The following is a 12,723-nucleotide window of genomic DNA, read 5'->3' as shown; positions in this document are numbered from 1 at the left end:
GAGCGGCGCCTTGTCTCCCCCAGACATGACACTGCCACCACCATGCTTCACTGTAGGGATGGTATTGGGCAAGTGATGAGCGGCGCCTGGTCTCCTCCAGACATGACACTGCCACCACCATGCTTCACTGTAGGGATGGTATTGGGCAGGAGATCAGCGGCGCCTGGTCTCCCCCAGACATGACACTGCCACCACCATGCTTCACTGTAGGGATGGTATTGGGCAAGTGATGAGCGGCGCCTTGTCTCCTCCAGATATGATACTGCCACCACCATGCTTCACTGTAGGGATGGTATTGGGCAGGAGATGAGCGGCGCCTGGTCTCCTCCAGACATGACACTGCCCCCACCATGCTTCACTGTAGGGATGGTATTGGGCAGGAGATGAGCGGCGCCTGGTCTCCTCCAGACATGACACTGCCCCCACCATGCTTCACTGTAGGGATGGTATTGGGCAGGTGATGAGCGGCGCCTGGTCTCCAGACATGATGCTGCCACCACCATGCTTCACTGTAGGGATGGTATTGGGCAGGTGATGAGCGGCGCCTGGTCTCCTCCAGACATGATGCTGCCCCCACCATGCTTCACTGTAGGGATGGTATTGGGCAGGAGATGAGCGGCGCCTGGTCTGCTGCAGACATGATGCTGCCCCCACCATGATTCACTGTAGGGATGGTATTGGGCAGGTGATGAGCGGCGCCTGGTCTCCTCCAGACATGATGCTGCCCCCACCATGCTTCACTGTAGGGATGGTATTGGGCAGGAGATGAGCGGCGCCTGGTCTGCTCCAGACATGATGCTGCCCCCACCATGATTCACTGTAGGGATGGTATTGGGCAGGAGATGAGCGGCGCCTGTTTTCCCCCAGACACGACGCTGCCACCACCATGCTTCACTGTAGGATGGTATTGGGCAGGTGATGAGCGGCGCCTGGTCTCCTCCGGACATGATGCTGCCACCACCATGCTTCACTGTAGGGATGGTATTGGGCAGGTGATGAGCGGCGCCTGGTCTCCTCCGGACATGATGCTGCCACCACCATGCCTCACTGTAGGGATGGTATTGGGCAGGTGATGAGCGGCGCCTGGTCTCCTCCAGACATGATGCTGCCCCCACCATGCTTCACTGTAGGGATGGTATTGGGCAGGTGATGAGCGGCGCCTGGTCTCCTCCAGACATGATGCTGCCCCCACCATGCTTCACTGTAGGATGGTATTGGGCAGGTGATGAGCGGCGCCTGGTCTCCTCCAGACATGATGCTGCCCCCACCATGCTTCACTGTAGGATGGTATTGGGCAGGTGATGAGCGGCGCCTGGTCTCCTCCGGACATGATGCTGCCACCACCATGCCTCACTGTAGGGATGGTATTGGGCAGGTGATGAGCGGCGCCTGGTCTCCTCCAGACATGATGCTGCCCCCACCATGCTTCACTGTAGGGATGGTATTGGGCAGGTGATGAGCGGCGCCTGGTCTCCTCCAGACATGATGCTGCCCCCACCATGCTTCACTGTAGGATGGTATTGGGCAGAAGATGAGCGGCGCCTGGTCTCCTCCGGACATGATGCTGCCCCCACCATGCTTCACTGTAGGGATGGTATTGGGCAGGTGATGAGCGGCGCCTGGTCTCCTCCAGACATGATGCTGCCCCCACCATGCTTCACTGTAGGATGGTATTGGGCAGAAGATGAGCGGCGCCTGGTCTCCTCCGGACATGATGCTGCCACCACCATGCTTGACTGTAGGGATGGTATTGGGCAGGTGATGAGCGGCGCCTGGTCTCCTCCAGACATGACTCTGCCACCACCATGCTTCACTGTAGGGATGGTATTGGACAGGAGATGAGCGGCGCCTGGTCTCCTCCAGACATGATGCTGCCACCACCATGCTTCACTGTAGGGATGGTATTGGGCAGGTGATGAGCGGCGCCCGGTCTCCTCCAGACATGATGCTTAGAACTGAGGTCAGAAAGTTCCATCTTGGTTCCATTCGTGCAGAGGATCTTGTTTTTCACAATCTGGGAGACCTTTAGTGACCATTGGGTTCTTGGTCTCCTCTCCTAGCAGGGCCCTTCTCCCCGATTACTTAGTTTGGGGGGCGGCAGCTCTAGGAAGAGTCCTGGTTCTTCTTCCATGTAAGAGTTCTGGAGGCCTCTGTGCAGCAGAAAGGTTTTGTGCCCTTCTCCAGATCGGAGCCTCCGCACACTCCTGTCTCTGAGCTCTACAGGCAGTTCTCTCCTCCCCATGTCTTGGTTTTTGCTCTGATGCATTGTCAGCTGTGAGATCCTCTATAGACAGGGCTGTGTCCTTCCAAATCCTGTCCAAGCCATGAATTTACCACAAGTGACTCCAATCCAGGTGCAGAATGTCTCAGAGATGATCCAGAAGTTTCGCCAACTGTCTGAATTCTAATTTTGGCGCGAGTGCAATGTGGAGAGCACCTATGTCTGTACACAGGGGGTGCGCTGGCGCAGAGATCGTAACACGTAGTAAATGCGCCATAATCCAGGTGCAACTGCAGTTCTTACATTTACAGTTAGAAAAGCGGCGAACTGCGGAGTACAGAGGCGAAAGTCGCAGGATTTAGCGTGGAAAACTGTGTGCGCCAAAATTACTAATTATCACCAAAAATACACGCACTTCCAATAAGAAATGTCCCCTGTAGTGTGTACACGGGGTGTATACTGCGCGTCTACAGTCGTGGCCAAAAGTTTTGAGAATGACACAAATATTAGTTTTCACAGAGTTTGCTGCTAAACTGCTTTTAGATCTTTGTCTCAGTTGTGTCTGTGATGTAGTGAAATATAATTACTCGCACTTCATACGTTTCAGAGGCTTTTATCGACAATTACAGGACATTTATGCAGAGTCAGTATTTGCAGTGTCGGCCCTTCTTTTTCAGGACCTCTGCAATCCGACTGCGCATGCTCTCAATCACCTTCTGGGCCAATTCCTGACTGACAACCCATTCTTTCATCATCACTTCTTGGAGTTTGTCAGAATTAATGGGTTTTTGTTTGTCCACCGCCTCTTGAGGATGGACCACAAGTTCCTGCGCAAGCTCTGCACTGGTGGCACTCCGATCCCGCAGCTGAATCCTCTTTAGGAGACTATCCTGGCGCTTGCTGGACTTTCTTGGACGCCCTGAAGTCTTCTTAACCAGAATTGAACCTCTTTCCTTGGAGTTCTTGATGATCCGATAAATTGTTGATTGAGGTGCAATCTTAGTAGCCACAATATCCTTGCCGGTGAAGCCATTTTTATGCAACGCAATGATGGCTGCACGCATTTCTTTGCAGGTCACCATGGTTAACAATGGAAGAACAATGATTTCAAGCATCACCCTCCTTTTAACAGGTCAAGTCTGCCATTTTACCCCAATCAGCCTGACATAATGATCTCCAGCCTTGTGCTCGTCAACATTCTCACCTGAGTTACCAAGACGATTACTGAAATGATCTCAGCAGGTCCTTTACTGACAGCAATGAGATGCAGTGGAAAGGTTTTTTCTGGGATTAAGTTAATTTTCATGGCAAAGAAGGACTATGCAATTCATCTGATCGCTCTTCATGACATTCTGGAGTAGATGCAAATTGCTATTATAAAAACTTAAGCAGCAACTTTTCCAATTTCCAATATTTATGTCATTCTCAAAACTTTTGGCCACGACTGTATAGTGTATATATGTCTGTAGCATGTATACGGGTCTATACATATCTATAGTGTGTTTATAGGGTGTATACTTCTGTAGGGTGTATACGGGGGTGTATATATGTCTGTAGTGTGTTTATGGGGTGTACATCTCTGTAGGGTGTATATATGTCTATAGGGTGTATATATCTCTGTAGGGTGTATACTTCTGTAGGCTGTATATGGGGTGTATATATGTTTGTAGGGTGTATACATGTCTGTAGCGTGTATACGGGGTGTATATATGTCTGAACGTTGTATATGGGGTGTATATATCTCTAAAGGCTGTATACAGGTTGTTTATGTTTGTAGGGTGTATACAGGTTGTATATATGTCTGTAGGGTGTATATGGGTTGTATATATGTCTGTAGGGTGTGTATATGTCTATAGGTTGTATACAGGTTGTATATATGTTTGTAGGGTGTATACGAGTTGTATATATGTCTGTAGGGTGTATATGGGTTGTATATATGTCTGTAGGGTGTGTATATGTCTGTAGGGTGTATACGGGGTGTATATATGTCTGTAGGGTGTATACGGGTTGTATATATGTCTGTAGGGTGTATACGGGTTGTATATATGTCTGTAGGGTGTATATGGGTTGTATATATGTCTGTAGGGTGTGTATATGTCTGTAGGGTGTATACGGGTTGTATATATGTCTGTAGGGTGTATACGGGTTGTATATATGTCTGTAGGGTGTATACGAGTTGTATATATGTCTGTAGGGTGTATACGGGGTGTATATATGTCTGTAGGGTGTATACGGGGGTGTATATATGTCTATAGGTTGTATACAGGTTGTATATATGTTTGTAGGGTGTATACGAGTTGTATATATGTCTGTAGGGTGTATATGGGTTGTATATATGTCTGTAGGGTGTATATATCTTATTCCCCCCCCCCCCCTTCCAGTATATACTGCCCCCTTCCTATCTGGGAGCACAGTCGGTGATTTGCCCTTTGCACCCTGCTCTCTCCCCTCTGACCCCATTGTCAGTCACTTTGCTGACAGTCGTCTCCACAACAGCCGCCCGCAGGCAGCAGGTAACCATGGCCGGCGCTGCTGCTGTTTGATGCTCAGCCCCATGGAAACCTGCGGCCAGGAGCTTTATAAGAGGAGCCGGAGGAGCATGGCCCCAGACACTGACCAGACCACAGCGGACAGTCAGCATGGCCGAGCCCAAGTCCATCCTCAGCGAGCCTATGCCCCTCGACATGGACAACCGCGACCCCAACAACATGAACGATCATGTCCGGGTGAGTGCCCCAGACCGGGGGTCCTTACAGCCCCTCATGGTGGGAGGACATAACCAAATTGGCATCTGCCAGGCATGCGCAACCTGCGGCCCTCCAGCTGTTGTAAAACTGCAACTCCCAGCATGGCTGAACAGCCTACAGCAGGGCACTGTGGGAGTTGTAGTTTTGCAACAGCTGGAGGGCCGCAGGTTGTGCATGCCCGGATTATCCCAATTCTTCAATATCTCTGCTTGCTGCCAGTGAAATGTACCTTCAGAGAAAACCTGTACAGGCCTAATACTTCTCACAGCTGAGGTTTTGTTACAGTTGTATCCAGTCTCTCCGGGCTGATAGTTTGTTACAATGTATCAGTTATGTGACAGCATTTCTTCCCATATCCCCGGAGGCGCTGCGCATCCAATACTAAACGAAAACACAAACTAAACAGCAATTTTTAAACTGAAAAAATTGCGCCGTTTGCGTTTTCAGTTACAAACTTGAATATTTCCGCCATAAACGGACATTTGTTTCCAGATTTCACCGATAACTGATATTACTTCTGACATCTGCCTTCCATCTGTGCGGCCTCGGACCCCTGCGATCAGATACCGCAGCCGACTTCCTCTGCATTCTTGGGTTTGGCAGTATTTTTGCGGTCACGCCACCGGTTCTCCGTCGGATTGAGCCGCTTGATGACACCAGTCTTGTTGGTCTGGAGCCAGGACGTTACTGGTGTGTGGGGTCGTCACCCATTTCAAGGGCGTTTCTTCTTCGACATCAGTCCTCACGCACGCGGCCTTTGCTCGGCCGTTCCGTGCATTGGGGACACAATACGCATGGGCCCATCTGTGTGGTTTCTGCAGATGGATCCAGACCCTTTCAACTTGAATGGGTCCGTGATCCGTCCGCACCGCCAAAAAAATAGAACATGTTCTGTTTGCGGTGCGGAGAGAAACCGCACGGAAGCGTTCCATAGTGCGTCCATGCCATCCGTGATGTGGTGCAGAAACGGCAGTTCCCCTTATATTTCGGACCTGCTGTTTGAACAACATGACCTCTCCCAGTATCCACACTGGTCCACGGCGCCTGCTATGTGATAAATGGGCCGACTCCAGAGTCGGAGAACCACCGCCACCCCATTCTGCTCGCCCCTCCATGTTCTCCAGTCCTCCCAGTGGCCTGCAGCTTGGATTCAGTGTTTATGGGTCGTCTCACCCAGTAAGAACAGTCCTGCTCTCCTCTGTCCGTAGAACATTTCGTCGCTTCTCTTTAGGCCGCTTTATGCGTTCTTTAGAAATCCGTAACCTTTTTCTCAGCAATGGTTTTGTACCAGGGTTTCCGAAGGTCGATCCGAAAGTCACGTTGTTCCAAGCTTTGTTTGAATGCTGCACGGAGATCCGTCTCTGTCCGGCACTCTAACGTATGGGCTTCGCGGAGGTGAAATTCGTCTCGCAAGACTTCGGTGAATAACTTTGATTCTTCAACTTGAAAACCAATTTAAAGCTGGGATCTGAAGTCGGCTTCGGCACCGAGGTTCCATCCGCTACAAAACCGACTTCAGATGCCAATTTTAAAATGGTTTTCAAGTTGAAGAATCCTGTCCACCAGAGCGAGTCCTCACACAGGACAGGGGGGACATTTGTGCCGCTCATCGGGATTGTCTACACCAGGGATCTGCAACCTCCAGCTGCTGATCCCTGATCTAGACTGAGACAAGAAAAAGCTTCTATTTTACAGCTTCTGTTGAGCTCAATGGTAACTGTATACACTCCTATGCGCTGAGCTCCCCCTAGTGGTGGCTGCAGTCAGTTCTATAATATACCATGAGGAGAAGCAGTTGCACCATATTTAGTAAGCACCGTTCCACTTTTTCTGACGTAGGGTAAAGCAGGAATCGCCAATCACGTCTCCTGGGTCTCAGTCGGGGCAGTTCCTCCGGATTACAGTGTCACTATATGGCGGTAAATGAGCGGAGCATCCTGTGAACCTTTCTCTTATAGATTTCCTGTTTTTCCCTCCAGGTTCTCTTTGAAGACGCTTTTGGGGAGCCTGATGGGTCTCACAGCATGCCCGGGGTCTGGTCGATGTCCTACAAGACCTTTGGTGGGGTGAAGAACTGCTGCTACTTTGTGCTGTCGGTGCTGTGCGGCTGCCCCCTGGCCTTCTGCTGGGCCCTGGAGTTCGCCTGCGTCCAGTGCTGCCACATCTGGTGCATCGGGCCCTGTATAAAGATGTGGAACATGAACTTCTCCTGCCTGAAGCTGTTCTGGAGCTCCTGCGTCCACTGCATGTGTGACCCGTGTTACGAGGCCTGCGCCCTGTGCTTCAGCCTCATCCGGGTGCAGAACAAGAATGGATAGCCCCTGTGCCTACCCCAGTCACCTGGCAGCTGCCGTCAGACCTCCGAGCCGGCTCATCTACCATCCCCCGATCACAGCGAGGTCCGAGCGGCAGCTTCTGTATACGTCTTGTACATTAATAAAGAAGTTTTCATATCAGACTCCATCGTCAATGTCCAAATTTGTGCCAAGTATCATCCAACACAGAGCAGCAGTTTGTGCTCCAGAGCTGCTTCACTTAAAGGGGCTGTACAACAATGTATTCTTTATCCACAGGAGCGACGAAGGCTTCACTGCTGGGGCCCCTGCCGATCACCGGGGACACGCGTGCTCGCTGCCGCGCCAGTCTGTGGGGTGCTGCAGAGTACAAGCGCCCACGGGTCCCTGGCAGCCCCACAGAGCTGAATGCAGCGGCGGGCATGCGTGTCTGCTACTCCATTCAAACGGGGGAACGCGGCTCCTGTTCTTGTGAAGGGCCAAATATTCAGCCAAGGTCGCTGCTCTGCCCACTTTGTATAATTTACGAGAAACATAGAAGTTGGTGTAAATTATAAATCTACCACAACTCCCATCGGGCCTGGCTTACATTGTCTGGCAGTGATGCGCTCTCGGATCCTCTGACTGCAGCAAGAAACGCCGTAATAAACGCGCCAGATGGGAGCGCACGCAGGTCTGCTTTATTTTATAGCTTCAGTATTAATAAAGCTGGAAGTTTTAGGCCACACCCCTCTCAATAAACCACACCCACTTTCCCAACTATTTAGCGAGCCTGGGGTAAAACGTGAATTCTATTTTTTTGTGTAAACTGTGACTTAATGAAGAGCTGCTGCAGAACCTCCTAATACACAGAAGACCGCAGCTGCTGCAGAACCTCCTAATACACAGAAGACCGCAGCTGCTGCAGAACCTCCTAATACACAGAAGACCGCAGCTGCTGCAGAACCTCCTAATACACAGAAGACCGCAGCTGCTGCAGAACCTCCTAATACACAGAAGGCCGCAGCTGCTGCAGAACCTCCTAATACACAGAAGGCCGCAGCTGCTGCAGAACCTCCTAATACACAGAAGACCGCAGCTGCTGCAGAACCTCCTAATACACAGAAGACCGCAGCTGCTGCAGAACCTCCTAATACACCCCCCCTCAGCTGCTGCAGAACCTCCTAATACACACCCCTCAACTGCTGCAGAACCTCCTAGTACAAACCTCAGCAGCTGCAGAACCTCCTAGTACACACCCCCTCAGCTGCTGCAGAACCTCCTAGTACACACCCCCTCAGCTGCTGCAGATCCTCCTAATACACCCCCCCTCAGCTGCTGCAGAACCTCCTAATACACACCCCTCAACTGCTGCAGAACCTCCTAGTACAAACCTCAGCAGCTGCAGAACCTCCTAGTACACACCCCCTCAGCTGCTGCAGAACCTCCTAGTACACACCCCCTCAGCTGCTGCAGAACCTCCTAATACACACCCCCTCAGCTGCTGCAGAACCTCCTAATACACACCCCCTCAGCTGCTGCAGAACCTCCTAGTATAAACCTCAGCAGCTGCAGAACCTCCTAATACATAGAACAGCTATTGCTGGGGGCCCGAAGGTGGGTTTTTCGGGGCATCCATTCAGATTACACACATCAGGCTATATGGACTCCTGGTTCCTACGGCCACCTTCCAATTGTCATTCAAAACAGTGTTTCTTCAGGGAGGCACAAAAATACCAAACTTCCAAAAAGCTAAATATAACCAACTAAGAGGCCATAGGCCTAACTATCTGGGACAAAGTCCTCAAAAATAAAAATACAGCCACAAAATGGGAGATTTTTAAAAGTATCCTAAACTCTAATTGTGAGAGGTACAAACTGTATGGGAATAAAACAGGAGGGGAGCGAGGAAGCACTGAAAACTATAAGGAAAACAAATAGAACATGTAAAAGACAAATAAAAGCGGCCAAACTAGAGACCGAGAGATTAATTGCCAAAGAGAGAAAAACTAACCTTAAAATGTTCTACAATTATATAAATGTTAAAGTATAAATCTGAAGGTGTCGGCCTCTACAGAGTGATGAGGGGGGAGTCGCAGAGAGCGACGAGGAGAAAGCAAAGCTGTTAAATATTTTTTTTCTCCACTGTATTCACTGAGGAAAATAAACTGTCAGATGAAATGTAAAAGTAAATTCCCCATTAAAAGTGTCCTGTCTGACCCAGGAAGAAGTACAGCCGCATCTTAAGATAAAAAATGGACAAATCACCGGGACCAGATGGCATACACCCCCGTATCCTAAGAGAATTAGGTAATGTCATAGCCAGACCTTCATTTCTGATATTTAAGGACTCTATACTGACAGGGAGTGTTCCACAGGATTGGAGCATAGCAAGTGTGGTGCCAATATTCAAAAAGGGTCCAAAAACAGAGCCCGGAAACTATAGGCCGGTAAGTGTAACATCTGTCGTCTGTAAACTGAAGGTTTTCTAAGAGATGCTATCTTGGAGGACCTCAATGAAAATAAATGAATAACGCCATGGCTTCATGAGGGATCGGTCCAACATCTCCCAGATGATGATTATAGACCATGATGCCCCAGGACAATAACCCCCATCACCTGCGAGGACATAGTCTTTGTCCTCATGACAACACTTGAGGTCTCTCTGTGTCCCTATGTTAACACTTCCTGTCCTTGGATTTTGGGGGGACTCTATAGCAGCCAATCAGAATCCAGCACAGGTAAGAAAGTGAAAGGTGAGCTCTGATTGGCCGCGCTGCGGGCCAGGTGTTGTTGTCATAGGGACGTTTCTGTCGCAGCGCAGGAATGAGACGAGAGGCGGCGATGAAGTGAAAATATGCACATTATTTATTAACCGATTCTTTGTAATAAACCATTTGAAAATATTTTACAGAATCACGCACGACTCGTACAAACGCTCGTCACTTGTGGGACTTCTCTGTACAAATAAATAATCTGCTCCAGTCACCGGAAAAAAGCCACGGACGCATGAGGAGGAGTCGATGACCGGCGCCGCGCACCATATATATAGTATTTATAGATATTTATACCTATTTATAGTGGAGGATGCGAGCGGACGGACGCCTGGCGCACACACATCAGACACCCCCAAAACAACAGCCACACACAGCAAAGCTACAAGCAAACACATGACCACTAGGGGTTCACTTCATGACTCCCGACCCCCTTGGCAGAGCGGGGGCTCCCCCCCCCATCATTCGGCTGTGTCCAGAACCGCAGGGAGGTCTAATCACTGGAGGCGGACGACAAGCAAGATGGCGGCATGAATGAGACGTAGACGAGGATGAGGCCAAAAAGGCAACAAATGGCTACAAAAGGAGCAAAGTCCCCCCAGTGTATAGAGGGCCTGGATTCATCATCTGTTCCAGGGAAAGCTGGGTGATCTCCCATACAAAGCCCACGGATGGCGACACTCAGCTTTCCTGGAAGCCTGAAGGGACAATCTGCCTGATCCCCCATTTATATGGGGCAGAACAAGGTGACGCGCCATACAGGAGCCTGGGAAAGCGGGGTGCTAGGGACGACTGCTGACTGTACCCAGCTTTCCCAGGTTGCGGCTGATGCTCCAATTTCGGGGGGAAAGCGTAGTAATTGGAGGTTTGGCGCCTCATTCTCGGTCCCTGCTCTCGGTCATCATCTGGTCTGAAGGGCGGAGCACAGTTGAGACCCCTCCCCCAGGTTGTGCTATGATTGGCCGTGCCTCGCTGACACACTGCGACGGTTTCTGTGCGGTTTTTGGGGGTCGCAGGTCCCCTGTGCTTGTGAGATGCTTGTGCTCTGTCTTGGGATTATCACAGCTGGCACTGAGTATTTCAGGTCTACACACTCACAGAGTGAAAAAAACGGATTACATGAGGAACACACGGATCGGCTGGAGGCGGGGCTCTCTTAAAGAGACAGTAACCTATGAGGGCGTTGCCTTCACGCTCACGTGTAGGGGAAGCAGCAGCGGTGTCACAGACCGGATTCTTTGGTGCAAAATCATACATCGGGGAAATTCGCCTGACCGCGGGGGCCGAGCTTGACAGCCCCAGGACCAGAGGGTGAAAGGAGGAAAACGCAGCTTTGGCACTTAATAAGGGGCAGAACTGCAGAAGCACAAGACCCCCGGAGCTGCACTCCTGCAGGAAGGAGCGGCAGACACTGTCCAAAATGATCTGCGATACTTAAAGGGGCAGCGCTGCCTGGAGTCTGACAACGGTCACTGTCCATTTTCTTTGCTTATAAGTCATTTGTCCTAAACCCCCGACCCCCCCCCCCCCCCTCCCGTATGAGAAGAACTCTGACTCCTTTGTATGTGACGATGATATGGAAAGCCATGAAAAGATGACCAAGGATCGCTGTGACATCATCACCGTGAGGCCACCCGAAAAGGATATGACATCACCATTTATAACTGACAGCATCATTAGTGGATATGACATCACAATGAGCTGTGACATCATCACCATGGGTAGATACGACTGTCACCTTGGTAGAAATGACATCATCATAGGTATATGACATCATCACCAAGAACAGCTCTGACATCATCACCCTGAGTATATATGACATCATCACTATGGGTAGCTATAATATTTTCACTAAGGGTAGCTATGACATCACCCGGGAAGATATGACATCATCACTAAGAGCTCTTGCTCCTTACAGTAGCTATAGACATGGACAAGGAGGTCAAAGAGCGCTGACCCCGTGACCCCCGCAACTTATAAGACAGAAAATCGGGTGAACGGACAGGAACCATGGAGACAGACGGACGAACAGGAAACAGGAAGTTCTGGGAGCTGCCATGGCTCCTCCCGCTCGCAGGTAAGTGCTGTCTAGGTTCCTGGTTGCCATGGTAACTCCTGATGACACTTAAAGGTCTCCTTGTTGTCGCCATAAAATCATCCAAATCAAGTGGTGGTTGTCGTGGTAATTCAGTGCAACGCGGAAGAGCGGCGTTTGCCTGTTTGTCATGGTAACCACATCACTACAGAAGAAGTGGCCTCAGGACGGAGGGAGGAAGCGGGGCCCCTCTAGAGGCCCCGACCCACGGAGGACGAGGAGCAGCCGCCGAGCAGGAGCAGCAGCTGAAGAGACGCCAACAGGAGCCAAGACGGTCGGAACATGGAGCCCCGTCCACAGTCCGAGGTGTCCTCCTGCGAGACACAAGAGGCGGGAGTGAGGGGAGGACAAAGTGATGCGGGACTGATGGACAGATGCAGCAGAGCCGAGTGAGTTAACGACTGGACACACTCAGCTCTGCTACATCGGTGAGGTATAGAACAGACCAGTACCATAGGGTTGTAGTCAAAGCAGACGTGGGGACCTTTACGATATCGGGGCATCTGCACCAGTTCACACTGCTCCGGACCCTCAGCTGTGACCAGGAGTTAAGGAGCTGAACCTTCTGCTAGACTCTGTGCTTCAATACCTTTGTGTTTCCAGGATCTCTGCT

The 12,723-nt window shown here is 50.6% G+C and overlaps 2 protein-coding genes across 3 annotated transcripts in view; one reads left to right on the top strand and one right to left on the bottom strand.

The window, feature by feature from the left end:
- LOC122922413 (caveolin-3-like) overlaps positions 1-7,368 on the top strand; it is a 33,216-nt gene extending 25,848 nt beyond the window's left edge. The window contains exons 1-2 of one of the 2 annotated variants that reach the window (XM_044273010.1): positions 4,838-4,947; positions 6,948-7,368. In XM_044273010.1, coding sequence (XP_044128945.1) covers positions 4,861-4,947; positions 6,948-7,286 — 426 coding nt within the window. In that variant the 5' untranslated portion in view covers positions 4,838-4,860 and the 3' untranslated portion in view covers positions 7,287-7,368. Of the gene's footprint in view, positions 1-4,837; positions 4,948-6,947 lie in introns of those variants that run through there. The other variant, XM_044273011.1, reaches the window with a different exon arrangement.
- A 2,718-nt stretch (positions 7,369-10,086) lies between these two features.
- CACNA2D2 (calcium voltage-gated channel auxiliary subunit alpha2delta 2) overlaps positions 10,087-12,723 on the bottom strand; it is a 120,837-nt gene continuing 118,200 nt past the window's right edge. The window contains exons 36-37 of the mRNA XM_044273012.1: positions 12,563-12,645; positions 10,087-12,424 (exon numbers count right to left, since the gene is read on the bottom strand). Of these exons, the coding sequence (XP_044128947.1) occupies positions 12,302-12,424; positions 12,563-12,645 (206 nt within the window). The 3' untranslated portion in view covers positions 10,087-12,301. The remainder of the gene's footprint in view (positions 12,425-12,562; positions 12,646-12,723) is intronic.

The sequence above is a fragment of the Bufo gargarizans genome, unplaced genomic scaffold (genome assembly GCF_014858855.1).
Source record: "Bufo gargarizans isolate SCDJY-AF-19 unplaced genomic scaffold, ASM1485885v1 fragScaff_scaffold_335_pilon, whole genome shotgun sequence".
NCBI classification, from domain to species: Eukaryota; Metazoa; Chordata; class Amphibia; order Anura; family Bufonidae; genus Bufo; species Bufo gargarizans.
Note: the sequence above shows the minus strand (reverse complement) of the source record. Positions and strands in the feature narration are given on the sequence as shown.